Genomic DNA, 14,564 nt, shown 5'->3' with positions numbered 1-14,564 from the left:
GTTGTTGTTGTTTGGTTGGTTGGTTTACCAAGAATTAGGACTGTGGCTTGAGTTTCTCCTGTGACAATTTTATTTATTTATTTATTTATTAATCTATTGGTAAAGAAAAAGAATTATTTAATGAGCTTTCCATGTATTTATCACCTTTATGTAACAGTCACATTTTGCTCTTTTTGCTAAAAATTTTTTTTATTTTTTTAAGATTTATTTATCTCAGAGAGCACTACCAGGGTGGGTGGAGAACAGAAGGAGAGAATCTCAAGCAGACTTCCTGCTGTGCACAGAGTTGGATATGTAAGGGCTTGATCTCACAACCCTAAATCATGACAACCCTAAATCATGACCTCAGCCAAAATCAGGAGTTGGGTGCCTAACCTACTGAGCCACCTTGTTGCCCCATAAAATATTTTATAATAAATGTGAGGCATATGATATTTCAGCCCTGAATAAGTCAGTTATGTATGTCTAAAAACTGAAACTTTCTTACATATTCATGCTACCAAATCACACTTAACAAAATTAACAATAATTTCTTAATATCATCTAATGTTTATTTCTATTTAAAATTTATCAGTTATCCCAAAATGTCAATAACTTGTTTGAACAAGGGTTTCTATAGTTTACATACAGCACTTAGTTATTATGTGTCTTAAGTCTTACAAACTTTACATATACTCCTCCCCATTATTTTTAATGTCAAGAATGTGCCTAGTCTTTACAAGTTAGTATTTTCACTACTATATTCCTACTGAGACTTCTGTTACCTTGACCTATTACATTCTCCCAGTTAACAAGTCTCTGTTTGCCACTCCCTGCCCTAGTTGCTTTCATGGGTTACCCAGGAGTTTAGCTCTGTTTTTAATTCATCCCAGGATAGCAGACAGTGTTTGGTTTGGGTTAAACCTCTTAATTTTAGCTTTTTATTTTCTTACCTGAAAATTTAATTTGGAGAAAGAAGGATAACACAGTAATATAGGCTGATTCTAAAAAGCTAATAAGTGATGGTACTATTGCTTGGATAGAATGAAACATAAACATCTAATTATACTGGCTAAACTAATGTCCCAGCTGTCATTTATTCCTGTATTCATTCATTCATTCATTCATTCATTCAGGAAATTAAATTGTGTTAGGTAACTGGGATACATAAGGTGAAGAAGTCTTCACTATTGTCCCTCAAATAGTAAACTATCTAATAAGAAAAGTATATCAATAATTATACCAGAAGGTAGAATATGGAAAGAGCCAAAATAAGGAATCTCTTTTGTGCTATTAGAGCTTTTAATGCTTTGGAAGAGCTGGTTGCCAGCTGAGGAGGGAGATCTGGGAAAACTTTATGGATGAGGCATGCATGTTAAGTCTTGCTTTTAAAGATCGGTATGGTTATGGTAAACAAAGTTGAGGTAAAGAGGTGCTTTGAATTAGCAGCATTGTAGGTAGGAATCATAAGGAGGAAGATCAGTGTCAGGGATTTGGAGTCAGGTAGACCTAAGTTCATGTTTGTCCCAGATAAGCCATTAAAGCACCTTGGGCAAATTAATCTCCTTAAACCTTAGTTTCTGTCTTTAAATGGGGGAAAATAATAGAGCCTTATAAAGTTGTAGTAAGGATTAATGAGATAATATTTATGTGGAGTGCTTTTCTTTTATCATATGTCTGACTATAGCAAGTTTCCAATAAATGTTGACTGCCAATGCTTTTGTTGTTGTTAAAATAACAGAGGTAAGTTATTCTATTTAGCTAATGTTTCAGGGTGGTTGAACTGAGGAATGGGAGATATGTTGGAAAGACAGTGAAGAGTTTTTGCTACCAGTGGAAAGCTGATGGATTTAAGTCCAGCTTATGGAGGTATAATTTATGTTCAGTAAGATTTACCCTTTCTAAATACGTAGTTTGCTAACTTTAACCTGTGTGGTAGTAGAACTACCACAATCAATATACAGAACAGTTCCATCACTGTTAAACACTCTCTCAGGCGCTTTTGCAGTCACTTCTCTCCCCACATCCAAAACCTTGACAACCACTGATCTGATTTTCATCTGCTGTTTTAAAAATTCGTGTACACATTTATAGGTAGGTACATGTTCCATTTCTTTTGTGTAAATACCTTGGATTAGATTGATGGTTGTATAGAAGTATAAAACTTCATGATATCTTTATAAAAAACTGCCACTTTTTTTTTCATGTGTTTTACCAATTGCTTAGACTCTGCTAATGGTGGTATAGGAATGTGAATGAAACATTCATACCATTTTTCCCCCTACTTGTGATATATGAGAGTTCTAGGGGCTCTTCATCCTCACCAGCACTTTCTATTGTATCTCTGTTTGTTTTTTAAAATTAGTACTCTAGTAGGTCTGTATGGAGTGATAACTCATTGTGGTTTTAGTTTACATAATAACTTATATGTTGAGCATCTTTTCATGTATTGGTTTTCACCCGTGTCTTTTCTTTGGTAGCATGTTCAGACTTTTGGCTAATTTTTAAAAATTGGGTTATTGAGTTGTGAGAGAGTTCTCTATATTCTTGATACAAGTCCTTTATCAAATATGTGTTTCGTAAGTATTTCCTTCCAGTCTGTCACTTATCTTTTCATTTTCTTAACAGTGTCATAGAAAGAACAGTTTTAAATTTTGATGAGTTCCAGTTTCATTTTTTCTTTTATCATCCTAAGAAATTTTTGTATAACCCACATTACAAAGATGATTCTGTGTTTTCTTCTGAAGGATTTATTACTTCAGGTTTTATATGTATATTTGTTAACCATTTCTAGTTGATTTTTGTATATAGTGCAGAGTATGAGTCAGTGTTCTTTTTTCTGGATAGTTCCAGAACCTTTTTTTGAAAAGACTGTCCTTTCTCCATTGGCGCTTTTGTTGAAAATCAATTGACTTTTTTCCTGTGGGTCTATTTTCGGACTCTCTCTTCTGTTCCATTGGTCTATAAGTCTGTCTTAGACCAATGCCATGTCTTAATGTCTTAACTGCTGTAGCATTATTAAAAGTCTTGAAATCAGGTTAAGTCCTTGGATGTTAAGTCTTCTCAGTGTTCCAACCCCTCCTCCAGTGGTAGCCAACCTCTACTTTGATTGGTTTTTGATCCTGGCTTAAAGGTATTTTTTTGTTTCTATTCCTCACAACCCTGGGAATAAAGAAATTGGGACCCTTTCTCTGTGACTTTATGCTTTTGCTTTAAGAGGAGGGTGTACGGAAGTGGGCAGTTCTTGTTCCTTTTCTCTAGTGGGGGCCAGTCACCTCCTGCTTATCTGTGAGAATGATTCTGTGGTCTCCAGTTCTGACCCCAGTATTGTTTGTGAGGACCTTTTGGATACCCATGGAGGAGAACTTGTGAGTGAGTGCATACTTTCCTTGTGGCCAGTGTTCTCATTTATTATAAATATATAGTAGTCCATAATTGGCCCTTGGGAATTTGTTAAAATGTTGTTTTATTTCTATTTGTTTCTGTGGTGGTCATCTCTTCTTCCTGTGCTCTGGCAAAGTGAGACAGTTCCTGTGTCCCATCTTTCCTCAGTGGGGCTTGTCACTCTTTGGAATTAGTTCCTTTGTTTCCTGGGACCTCTGTTGTCTGATGGGTTCAAGAGAAGTTCGGATTTTGTAAGTTATTACAGTTTTTTCTTGTGGTGAGGGTAGTAGAATATTCTTTTACAGCTTTCTAAATTTTAAACAGAAGTAGAACCCAAAAGTTTTTAAAATAACAAATCATAGGATTAGAATTGTACTTTAGTAGTATTTATCAGATTTGAGGTGATACAGCATGTCGTCTGTTTGGAATACTTTCACTTAATTTTTTTCATTTGAAGACTCAGCAGTCCAGGTGTACTGCTTGGGAAGCCATCTCTGCTGTTGCCTAAATGTCTTCACCCATGTTTTTGGAGCGTGCAGTGCCCACTTTCTGGAATACCAGCCAGCTTTTAGGCTGTCAGCTCCCCAGAGTGCTTGGTCTCTGACTCATCTTTGTACACTCCAGCTAGCATAGCATCTGACACATTGTTCAGTCGTACACATTCACATACATATATACACACACTCATATACCTACATACCTATGTACATATTTACACACATATATGTACACATATATACCTATATACTTAATAATTACATATGTGTGTATATATGCAGATACAAATACACATTTAAGAAAATATGTATCCAGAGCTTCTTATATACCAGGCAGTTTTATTAAATGTTTGTTGACCTTATATCTGGACTCATTAAAATGTGACTACATTTTTTCAGGCAGTGTTTCTTAGCTGACACAGTTTTGTCCCCTGAGGACATTCAGAAGTGTTGGAAACATTTTTGGTCGTCACAGTGTGGGAAGTGGAACGATATTGGTAGCTAGTGAGTAGAGGTCAGGAATGCTACTGAACATTCTATAATACACAGGATAGTCCTCCCAACAAAGAATAAGATAGCCCAAAATGTTGGTAGTTAGAGGATGAGAAACTCTGACCTAGAATACTAACTTGCAAAATAATCTGAAAGTACATTGATGGCAGTCAGTCACCAACTCAATACAAGGAACCAAGGATAAGGAGGAATAAAAACTGAGGTGAAGATTTTCAGTCTATGTGAGCAGGAGGATTATGAAACCAGCAGTAGTAATGGAAACAGGAAGGAGGAGCATGTTTGAAAAAGTTCATGATAAACTCATTTATGGTATGGAACATTTAGGAGATGTGTGACTGAAATTTAATGAAGTGTTTCAGGACTAGAGATACATTAGAAGTTGTTAGATTGAGATTGATAAGAGAGAAAGGGGATAATGGGGAGTTAAGATTAAAGAAGCTTTTGCACTTAGGAGACAGGATACAGAAGAGAGGAAAGTCAGGAAGGGAGGAAACTCAGGAAAACACTACATTATCTGAGGACCAAGGACAGAGCAATGAGGAAGGAGAACTAGGAAAGTCACTAAATTTGGAAGTTAGGATGCTTTAGTGATTTTTGCAGAAATTTCAGAAAATTGTTAATAGTGGAGGCAGGTGGTTTGGGTAGTGGCTAGAATCAGATTTTAAGGGTTGAAAATTAAAAAGTACAGTATCAAGTTTCGGTGCCTGAAGAAATGATGATGAATGTAAAATGGAAAGAATATCTTTAGGGCAGGCAGGGGTGGAGGAAGGTTTTGAGGCTGTACTAGTTACCTAGAGCTGCCATAACAAATTACCAAAGACTGAGTGGCTTTAAAACCACAGAAATGTATTCTCTCATAATTCTGGAGGCAGAAGTCCTGAATCAAAGTGTTGTTAACCATGCTTCCTCTAAAGGCTCTAGCAAAGAGTATTTCCTGCCTCTTCCTGGCTTCTGGTGCTTGTCAGTTGCTGGCATTCTTTGGCTTGTTAATGTGTCATTCCGATTTCTGCCTCTGTCTTCACGTGGTCATTTTCCTTCTCTGTGTCTATGTCTGAATTTCCTTCTCTTTTCTTTTATAAAGACACCAGTCAGTGGATTTAGGGCCCGCTCTCATCTGGTATGACCTTTTAAGATTCTAAGTGAACATGAATTTTGGGGGGATACTATTCATCCCAGTACAAGTGGTATTTAAGATATGGGGATGTTACCATAATGAGATAACTACTTCATACCCACTAAGATGCCTAAATTAAAAAGGCAGACAATAACTAGTGTTGGTTGAGGATATGGAGAAATTGGATCTCTCATATACTGCTGAGTAGGACTGTAAAACGATATAGCTACTTTGGAAAAAACTTTTGTATTTTGTCAAAAGATTAAAGTTAACCATATGACCCAGTAATTCCACTTCTGGGTATACACCCAAAAGAATTGAAAACAACTTGCCCACATAAAAACGAGTGTTCACGGCATTATTATTCATAATAGCCCAAAAGTAGAAAGAACCCAAATGTTCATCAGTTAATGATTGGACAAATTACGGTATATTCGTACAGTAGAATGTCATGCAACCCTAAAAAGGATGAAGTTTCAATGCATGTTAACAATGTGGATGAATCTTGAAAGCATTATGCTAAGTGAAAGAAGCTAGTCACAAAAAGCCACACATTGTGTGATTACATTTATGGATATTAATGGTTGCCAGGAGCTGAGGGGAGGGGTCAGGTGGAGTGACTGCTAATCGTTATGGGTTTCTTTTGAGGTGATGAAAATGTTCAGAAATTAACGATGATGGTTGTATAACTCTGAGTTTATTAAAAACTAGCTAATTGAATACTTTAAACAGATGAACTTTTAATGGTATGTGAATCATATCTTAAAGCTGTTGTTAACAAAAAAGATAAGGATGTTTTATGTATTTCTAGGCTGGAGAAAGGTAAAATCTATATGGTCACAAGTTTGCTTATTTTGGTCCAGTCACATGGTGACTTCTGCATGGTCCTGCTAAGAGCAGTATATTGGAATTCATCCTTTTAAAAAAACTATATAAGATTAGTACATTAAATTATATAGCCCATATTGGTCTTATAAATAAAAATAGTTTATAATTTAAGTTGTGAGTTGTAAAATATGGGCCAAAGATGGTTATCTGAATGATACTAGTATATTATCTCAAATGTAAGGATAGTAAAGTGAATTTGCCTAAGTTAAAATTTTCAGTATAGGTCATTCTGAAAAAGGCTTCCTCTACCATAGTTAAGAAAAATGTGATTACTAATTAGCCTACCTACAAAAGAAAAGGAAAATTTTAATTCTACCAGACTCCTGTTGATTTGATATGATCATATTGACACACTCTGAAAATCATGCTTAAAAAATAATCTGTTAATATGAAGGGCCTACTTGAAAGATTCATCATTGTATATCGAGCCAGACTGGTAGCTAACATTTTTTGTGTACTTACTTTGTATCAAGCATTGTTTTGTGTTCTTTTAAGTCCTTATAGCAAGGCCTTTGAAATCTAGAGAAATGAAGTAACTTGCCCAGTATCACATAGCTAAGACTCTGAAGGGCTGGGATTTGTACCCAAACAAAGTCTGTCTTAAGAGAAGCAGCCTGTGTTCTTTAGCCACTAATTTTGCTGGATTCCTCAAAGTAGATTAGGATATTTAATGAAAAGTTCTTGAGATTTGCATGAGTGGCATAGATCATAGTTGAAGTGTAAGCTTCAACTCTATTAGAGTTAGGCATGTAAGGGCTGAAACATATGTCTGAGGGAATAGTGGGGACAATAAACAATCCAGAGGACATGAATATAATTCTCACTATTTTCCCCTGCCAGTATGAGGTGAAAGCTCCCGTTCCTTCTGCCTGTTTCAGGAATATTTGTAAGCAAATGGCAAAAATGCATGAAGCTATATTTGATCTTCTTCCAGAAGAACAAACACAAGTGAGTAGTAATTCCTAACACTACTTTTTTATATATAACATATGCATGCAGAATTGGAATGTTTTTACATACTTTTGGTACAGTTAAGCCTAGTTCTTACTCCAATATGATTATTTTTTTCAGCTATTACATTGACCTGTGGAACATAGGTAAAAGTTTCTTGATTTCAAAGTGCCCCTAGCTCCAACAGGCCAGAGCAGTAACTGCTCTGCTCTATGTCAGCAGTTATATAACTGCTCTGCTCTATGTCAGCAGTTATAAAAAGCAGATTTTTCATTTGGCCATTGAGTATCAGAAATGCTGGATTCTACTTAGATCGTTCAGTACATTATCAGTTTGAAAATCGGAGTTGGCATTTTTCAACTGTAAAATATGTTGCTGTTATTATAATCCAAATGGGACAGTAGAAGAGTTAGTGATGGAATTAATGAGATGACACATAAAGTAACTCAGTCAATATACTTCATTAATATTTGTTACATCAGTGTAAGTGATCAGTAGTAGCCATAACCAGAAAAACAGCAAAATGGGTAGTCTTTGGCAATTCTTACCTATGAAGTATCCACCCTTTGTCCTGACTGTCTTCCCCTACATGAGTGTTATCAGAGTTCTCTTCACTGTTCACCAACCCTCCTACCTCACCCCCCACTTGCTTGGTTCCCCTTTCCTGGTACTTTAAAGATTCTTTTTTTTCCAATCTTCTTTACCCACCTTAGCTTGTTCCCTCTATACCAGGTTATCTCATTCAAGCCTAGTTGGAGAATGATAGTGTTAGAATATAAGCCTAGTTGTATGGTTGATGAGTTTTCCCAGGGATTTTTGGTATTCAGACAAGTTTGTTTCTTGAGTTTGCCTCAAATTAGTTAGGTACGTGGGAGTGGTATTTGGGAGCAAAAGGTAGCTTGCTTAGTATCTTTTGCCTATTCTTTCTCCTACTGCTTTCCTTTCCCATACCACTTCAGACTTCCATCCTACAGTAGCTCTTACTGTTTTTCATCATGTTTCCCTAGGTTTTCATTAATCATTCCAAACTCATGATGAAATATCATCCAACTCATTTGAGGCTCGCTAAGAATTGAGAAGGAGCTATAATATATGGAGCTCCCACTGGGTCTCTTTTTTCTTCCTCATTACTTCCTAGTCAAACCATTCTTCTTATTGCAAGTAAGATCTCACACCTCTGACATTCTGACCTTGTGGATTTGTCATCTGAGTTCTAATTATGGCCAGGTCAGGGAGCTGGGCATACAGGTAGTCCATGTGTTTTTATCTACATCATCATTTAAAGGGAACTCTTGTCAGAGCTGGGTAAGAATTGGATTTTATGTCAATTTTGAATACTAGTAGTTCCACAAAACTTCCATAGATGACATTATATATATTTTTCCCTATTGAAAATCAGTGATACTCTAAAAAATTGTTTCCAAAGATTAAATATATATAGCTTCAGGTCAGGTATTTCCCACAGAAGTTTTGAGCCATTACATCAAATATCTGCATACAGGGGCAACAAAATAATTTCTAGTAATTTTACCAGTTTAGAAGGATGAAAGTATCTTTGCCTCTTACCATTGTGACCTTTTTTTTCCCCTATCAAATTCATATTTAATATATTGCAGAATTCTCTATTTCTTTTTGCCTGTCATGGTTGATCCCCTCTTATATATCCTAGAGGACTTCTAAGGGGCAGAAAGGCAGTGATAAAACATATCATTAAGGGGAAAACAAGCTTTTATCCAAAAATGTAGAAAAATTATATTAAAATAGCAACTAGGGGCGCCTGGGTAAGGCCTCTGCCTTCGGCTCGGGTCATGATCCCAGGGTTTTGGGATCGAGCCCCGCATTGGGCTCTCTGCTCGGCGGGGATCCTGCTTCCTCCTGTCTCTCTCTGCCTGCCTCTCTGCCTACTTGTGATCTCTCTCTGTCAAATAAATAAATAAAATCTTTAAAAAAAAAATAAAATAAAATAGCAACTAAATACCTTAGAGGAGCTTCTTAAAAGTATACTTAAAAGTATATGCCAAAGCAAAGATTTTTTTTAATTTTAAAAATTTTTCTTCAAATAATACTGATTTGATACTGATAACTCAGATGCTTATGTCTTCTATTTCAGTAGAGCTTTAAGAAACCATTTTTTTTCTTCTCCAGATGTTATTTTTAAGAATTAATGCAAGTTATAAACTCCACTTGAAAAAGCAGTTATCTCATTTAAATGTGATAAATGATGGAGGACCTCAAAATGGGTATGTTTTCAAAATATTTTTACTGGGTGCTCCTGTGCTGGATTGCTTGATTGGTTTTTATTCATTATGCTGTCCTTTTCTACTGTATATCCTTTTCCACTATGTCAGACCCCCACAATGGTAAAGTCAGCAACTTTTTGCCTTTTTACTCTGTGGAGAGGATATCTGTATCTGCCTATCTGTCTTTCTACATTAAAGTGTTTTATAAATGGTCCATTACTTAAAATGTCTGTTTTGAGGCACTGTAGGTCAGCACCTCCTTATGTTACCCAGTAGTCTCTTCCTATGTGGACAGGACTCAAAGTCCTACTTTGTAGTTGTGTGACCACTAAAAGGTCCACTTAACTTCTGCCTTATTCATAAAATGAGAAAGATAAAATTTGCTTTAAAGTCTTCCAAAGGGTCACAAAAAATAAAGTGTAAGTGTGTATGTCCATTTTATTGTAAGTTGTTGAACAAAATATATGTATTATTGGTGAGATAATGTAATTATGTAAGAGAAAACAAAATTTAGAATCAGAAAACTTGGGTTAAGTTCCGCTGCTTACTAGCTGTGTGACTTTAGGTAAATTGCTTACACTCTCTGCGCTTTTATTTTCTTAAATTTGAAAATAGAGGTAATGGTAAAAAGTACCATCACAAGATTTTTGTGAGGAGCAACATAGATAAAGATATGGGGAAAAGATTATACAAAATGCAAAAGCACTAATCGTGAAGCTACACCTTAATAGGATTTCCTTAGTGGTAGCTGTTCCATGGATTTTTGAGGAATAAGATATTTTATTCCCTGTTAAGTTTCAGGCTTAAACTTCAAACTTATAAGAACAAGTGAAAAAAAGTATTTTGGAGTCAGAAATAGGTCCTGTACAATAAAACAAGTACACTGAATTGATTTTGCAAGAAATATTTGGAAGCTTCAGACTGCTGAATCTGTTGGCCATGCTGAACTTTTTGATGCAAAAATCTGATTCTCTCCCCTGATTATTATCTTGTTTTTCTCTTTCTTTTTTTTTAGAATTGTTATTTTCAAAAATTTCAGAGCCACAGAGAAGTTCAAGGACAGTTTATGAACACCAGATATCTCTCAGAAACTGTTTTTTAAAAACTAATATTTTTAAGCCCCACTCCTCTCATATATAACGTTTTCTTTTAGTCCCATAGCTAAATCTGGGTTGGTTGGTTTTTCTGACCAATAGTTCTGAAGCATCCAGGCTAACTCATTACCTATTATTTTCTTTGTTAATATAGCTATTTGGGGGTTGAACCACCTTAGTGATTTCACTGTCACATACTTTTAATGACACTAATTCTGTGTAAGTCAGTTCATGCCTCTGAGTAATCCCTTGAATTGTGGAATTCTCTGAAAATTAACCTCTAGACTCTAACCAAAGACATAGCAAACTACCTGCTTAAAAGAAATTTTTGTTCTTGGGATGACTTTCCCCTGCTCATGCTCTCTCAAATAAATAAAATCTTAAAAAAATACAACAACAAAAAAACCCCAAAACCAACATTCCAAATAAACTGAAGTGTCCCTTGACCCCATCTCCAGTCACATTCTCTTTGCCCCAACTCATAATCAATATTTTTAATAAATTTGGTCTGCATTCTTTCAGTCCTTCACATTATCTCTGTATCTTAAAAAAGTAGGTAGCACTGTTTTATAAACTTAATTTACTTATATGGTATATTGTATATACACTGCTTACTTTTTTCTACTCAGCATTGTAACTGGTTTGATATGTAGGAATTGCCTATTTTTTTTTTTTTACTGCTTTTTATTCTCCTACATGAAACAACCATATTTAATATAGCCATTTCTCCAAATGATAGATTCCTAGGTCATTACTTTTTTCCATTACAGCTATGCCACAGTGAAGATCTATATACATATCTAATAGTGTGACCATTTTGGGGGGGTATATATACAAGTTGATCAGAGCATATGTACATTCTCACTCTACTAGGTATTGCGAGAATATTCTCCAGAGTGGTTGTACAATGCTTCCAACATTTGCTGTTAGATTTTTAAATGGTTGCCAGTGGTATCTTGTTTTGATTTGCATTTCCTAATGTTTGTCATCTTTTCATATATTTATTAGTCATTTATTAGTGTTCTTATCTGACTTTTCCTGTTCATTTTCTTTGCCCATTTTTCTCTTGGGTATTATTTTTCTTGTGTGAATTTTAGTTTTGCTTATGCCCTAATCAAACTAATCCTTTGTTAGTTATACGTGTTGTAAATATCTTTTATGTTAAACAATTTTCAACTTTGATAAAACTCTGGAAATATTTTTAAGTGAGATTTATGCTAATTTTATGCCTAGTTTTTAGTGTGAGGACCTTGCCTTAGAAAGGTTTTGTTCTTTTTTGAGCTGTTGCTGTTTTAGTGTACTTAATTGACCATACTATCTATCACAAGTATAATTTTGAATCTTTAAAAAAATACCTGAATTAGATGTTTTAAATGAAAAATATGATCCTCATTAAATTCTGCCATGTGATAAGAGGTAAAACATTAAGTACATAAGTCTAAAGGAATTTTATAAATTGGACTGTAGTACAAACATTGAGGGTGCTTCTAATACCTTTTTCCCATGTACTCTAGCAATCCAGAACTTATGTGTTCATTAAAATACTGAAGCTGGATTTCCTCTTCTCTTTTACAAACTACTAAATCAGGGTCTATTTATTCCTCGATGGGCCAGTTCCTATTTTATATGCATGGAGCTTTAGTATTTATTTATCCGAGTGTTGTTTCCTGGAATGTCCTTTCAAGTATGGACATTAATGTGACAGCTCAGTACTCAAAAGTGTAAGACTTTGTTTTTTTATCTTGTGTTGCTGGATGTATCAGGTTTTGTATCTAGTAATAACATAGCCATGAATCTTAGCTTTCATTTAACTCCTTTGGATGTCACTCCGGAAACCTTATCTTTCTTTCACTTGATTTCTTTAGTCATATACAGGTACAGTTGATCCTTGAACAATGCAGGGGTTGGGGGCACCCACTCCCCTTGCAGTAGAAAATCCACATGTAATTTTTGACTTTGCAGAAACCTAACTAATAAGCCTTATCATTAACAACAACAGTTGATTAACATATTTTGTATGTTATATACTGTGTTATTGTAGTAAAGCTAAGGAAAAGGTTTTGAAAATCATAAAAGTACATTTCATGCTGTACCATGTCAAAAAATATCTGTAAATAGACCTGTGCAGTTCAGACCCTGATGTTCAAGAGTCAACTGTATACTCTAGTGACAATTTACCAAAAGAACATCTTAATGTATTATTGTTCTATTTTATTTCATATTGTTTTAAGATAAATCTATTTTATTAGGCAGAATTATGAAACCAAGTCCAGCCTGCACTGGTTTATTCTTTTTCAAGATATTCATTGTTGAAAGAGAGCACTCTAACTATCTGATAGCAGAAATCCTGCTAAGAAACATACTGACATTTGGTCCCTAGGAAATCTGAATTTTAAATAATAATCTTGGCAGTTAGAATAAGACTGACTCTATGAACATTGCTTCTTTAATTACAGTAGAAAGTGAGATTAAAAATAGTTTTCTCTCCAATGTCTAGGTTGGTCACAGCAGATGTAGCTTTTTACACTGGAAATCTTCAAGCCTTAAAAGGTCTTAAAGATTTGGACCTAAATATGTCCGAGATCTGGGAACAGAAGAGGTGATGACATACTGGAAAACTGGGTAGCTCATCTGACCATGGGATGTGTATATTTATGAAGAAAATGTGGATGCCTGTGATTCAAGAACTGAACCTCGAACCCAAAGTGAACTGGGATAGGGGAAGGGGAAAAGGAAAGTATCAGTGTTGGGAAACTGGGATTCAGTGGGATCTACAAGGAATGCCATTTTTATGCTTCCTTCAGTGAGGAGTAACTGATCAGGTGTCTATAACATTTTTCATTCTCTCTGGAAACAGACTCAGGTTTCTTTGGACCAAATCCAAAAGAACACATAGCTGTAACACAGCTGTAGTTGACTAGAATGCTCTGTATACTTTATATTAAAAAATGCTTTGCATTTCTTCCAGTGCAATGAAATTCATATGGTGTCCCACCTTATTTAATGATGGTACAATTTAAAATATTAAAATCTTAGTCAACCTCTGTAGAAAGTTTTCTCTATGAAAGTAAAGCTGTTTGAAAAATTATTTTTTTACAGATCTTTCTATAAAAAATAAACATCTTTTGATTGCTTGGATTTAGAAATTCAATTTTTGTTTTAGTGACCAATGTCAAGTTTCAGGCCGTGGGTGTCACATATTTAATCTTTCTACCACCACTGTATGTCAACTGAGTAAAGCCTTCCAGAGTAGTCTAAATACTTGAAAGTTTGATCACAGTAATAATTAAAGAATAAGATACTGGCATTTATTTATGCAACTACTAATTTAAATACTTTTCGGAAGTGGTATATGAAAGGCTGCAGTTTAATAGCTGTATTTTTATAAAAGTATCTATGAAGGGTTGGTTTGTGGGGCTTTTTTTTCCTTTTTATTTCTAGCAAATGGTAAGAATACATTTTCATATATTCTGCCTATTTATGAGTTCTCATTTTAACATTTAGATAACATATGAAATATGGCCCCCTTGGGTTCTTGTTTTTAAAAAAGTTACTTCTGACGTGTATATGAACAAAGACCAAGAAGAAAACAGAACTTTTAAAATATAGGCTGCTGTGTTGGGGTCAGAAATATAAGGTGACGAGTAAGTTATTTAAAGACTTTATAATACCTACCTTCAAAACTAGAATCAGCAGCACTCTACAAATGAAAGTGCCTGTGCCTCACCTCATACCGGGATCTTGCCTAACCCTGTCAGAGTGCCTAACCTTGTGGTGATTATGTACAATGAAATAGTCTTATTTTGTGCTCTTCCATTTCCTAAAAGGAAAGCCTGTTTTCTTTATCATTACTAAGGTATGTCATTGGTTCTTAAACTGTCTAAAATAAAGCTGTAAAAAATTA

At 35.0% G+C, this 14,564-nt stretch overlaps 1 protein-coding gene across 8 annotated transcripts in view; it reads left to right on the top strand.

The window, feature by feature from the left end:
* VPS54 (VPS54 subunit of GARP complex) overlaps positions 1 to 14,564 on the top strand; it is a 99,222-nt gene extending 84,658 nt beyond the window's left edge. For 7 of the 8 annotated variants that reach the window (XM_044264077.1, XM_044264083.1, XM_044264079.1 and 4 more), the window contains 3 exons: positions 7,216 to 7,323; positions 9,472 to 9,566; positions 13,158 to 14,564. In XM_044264077.1, coding sequence (XP_044120012.1) covers positions 7,216 to 7,323; positions 9,472 to 9,566; positions 13,158 to 13,263 — 309 coding nt within the window. In that variant the 3' untranslated portion in view covers positions 13,264 to 14,564. The remainder of the gene's footprint in view (positions 1 to 7,215; positions 7,324 to 9,471; positions 9,567 to 13,157) is intronic. The other variant, XM_044264082.1, reaches the window with a different exon arrangement.

The sequence above is a fragment of the Neovison vison genome, chromosome 8 (assembly GCF_020171115.1).
Source record: "Neovison vison isolate M4711 chromosome 8, ASM_NN_V1, whole genome shotgun sequence".
In the NCBI taxonomy this organism is placed as follows: domain Eukaryota; kingdom Metazoa; phylum Chordata; class Mammalia; order Carnivora; family Mustelidae; genus Neogale; species Neogale vison.
The sequence above is the reverse complement of the archived record's forward strand: the minus strand, read 5'-3'. Positions and strand labels throughout refer to the sequence as shown.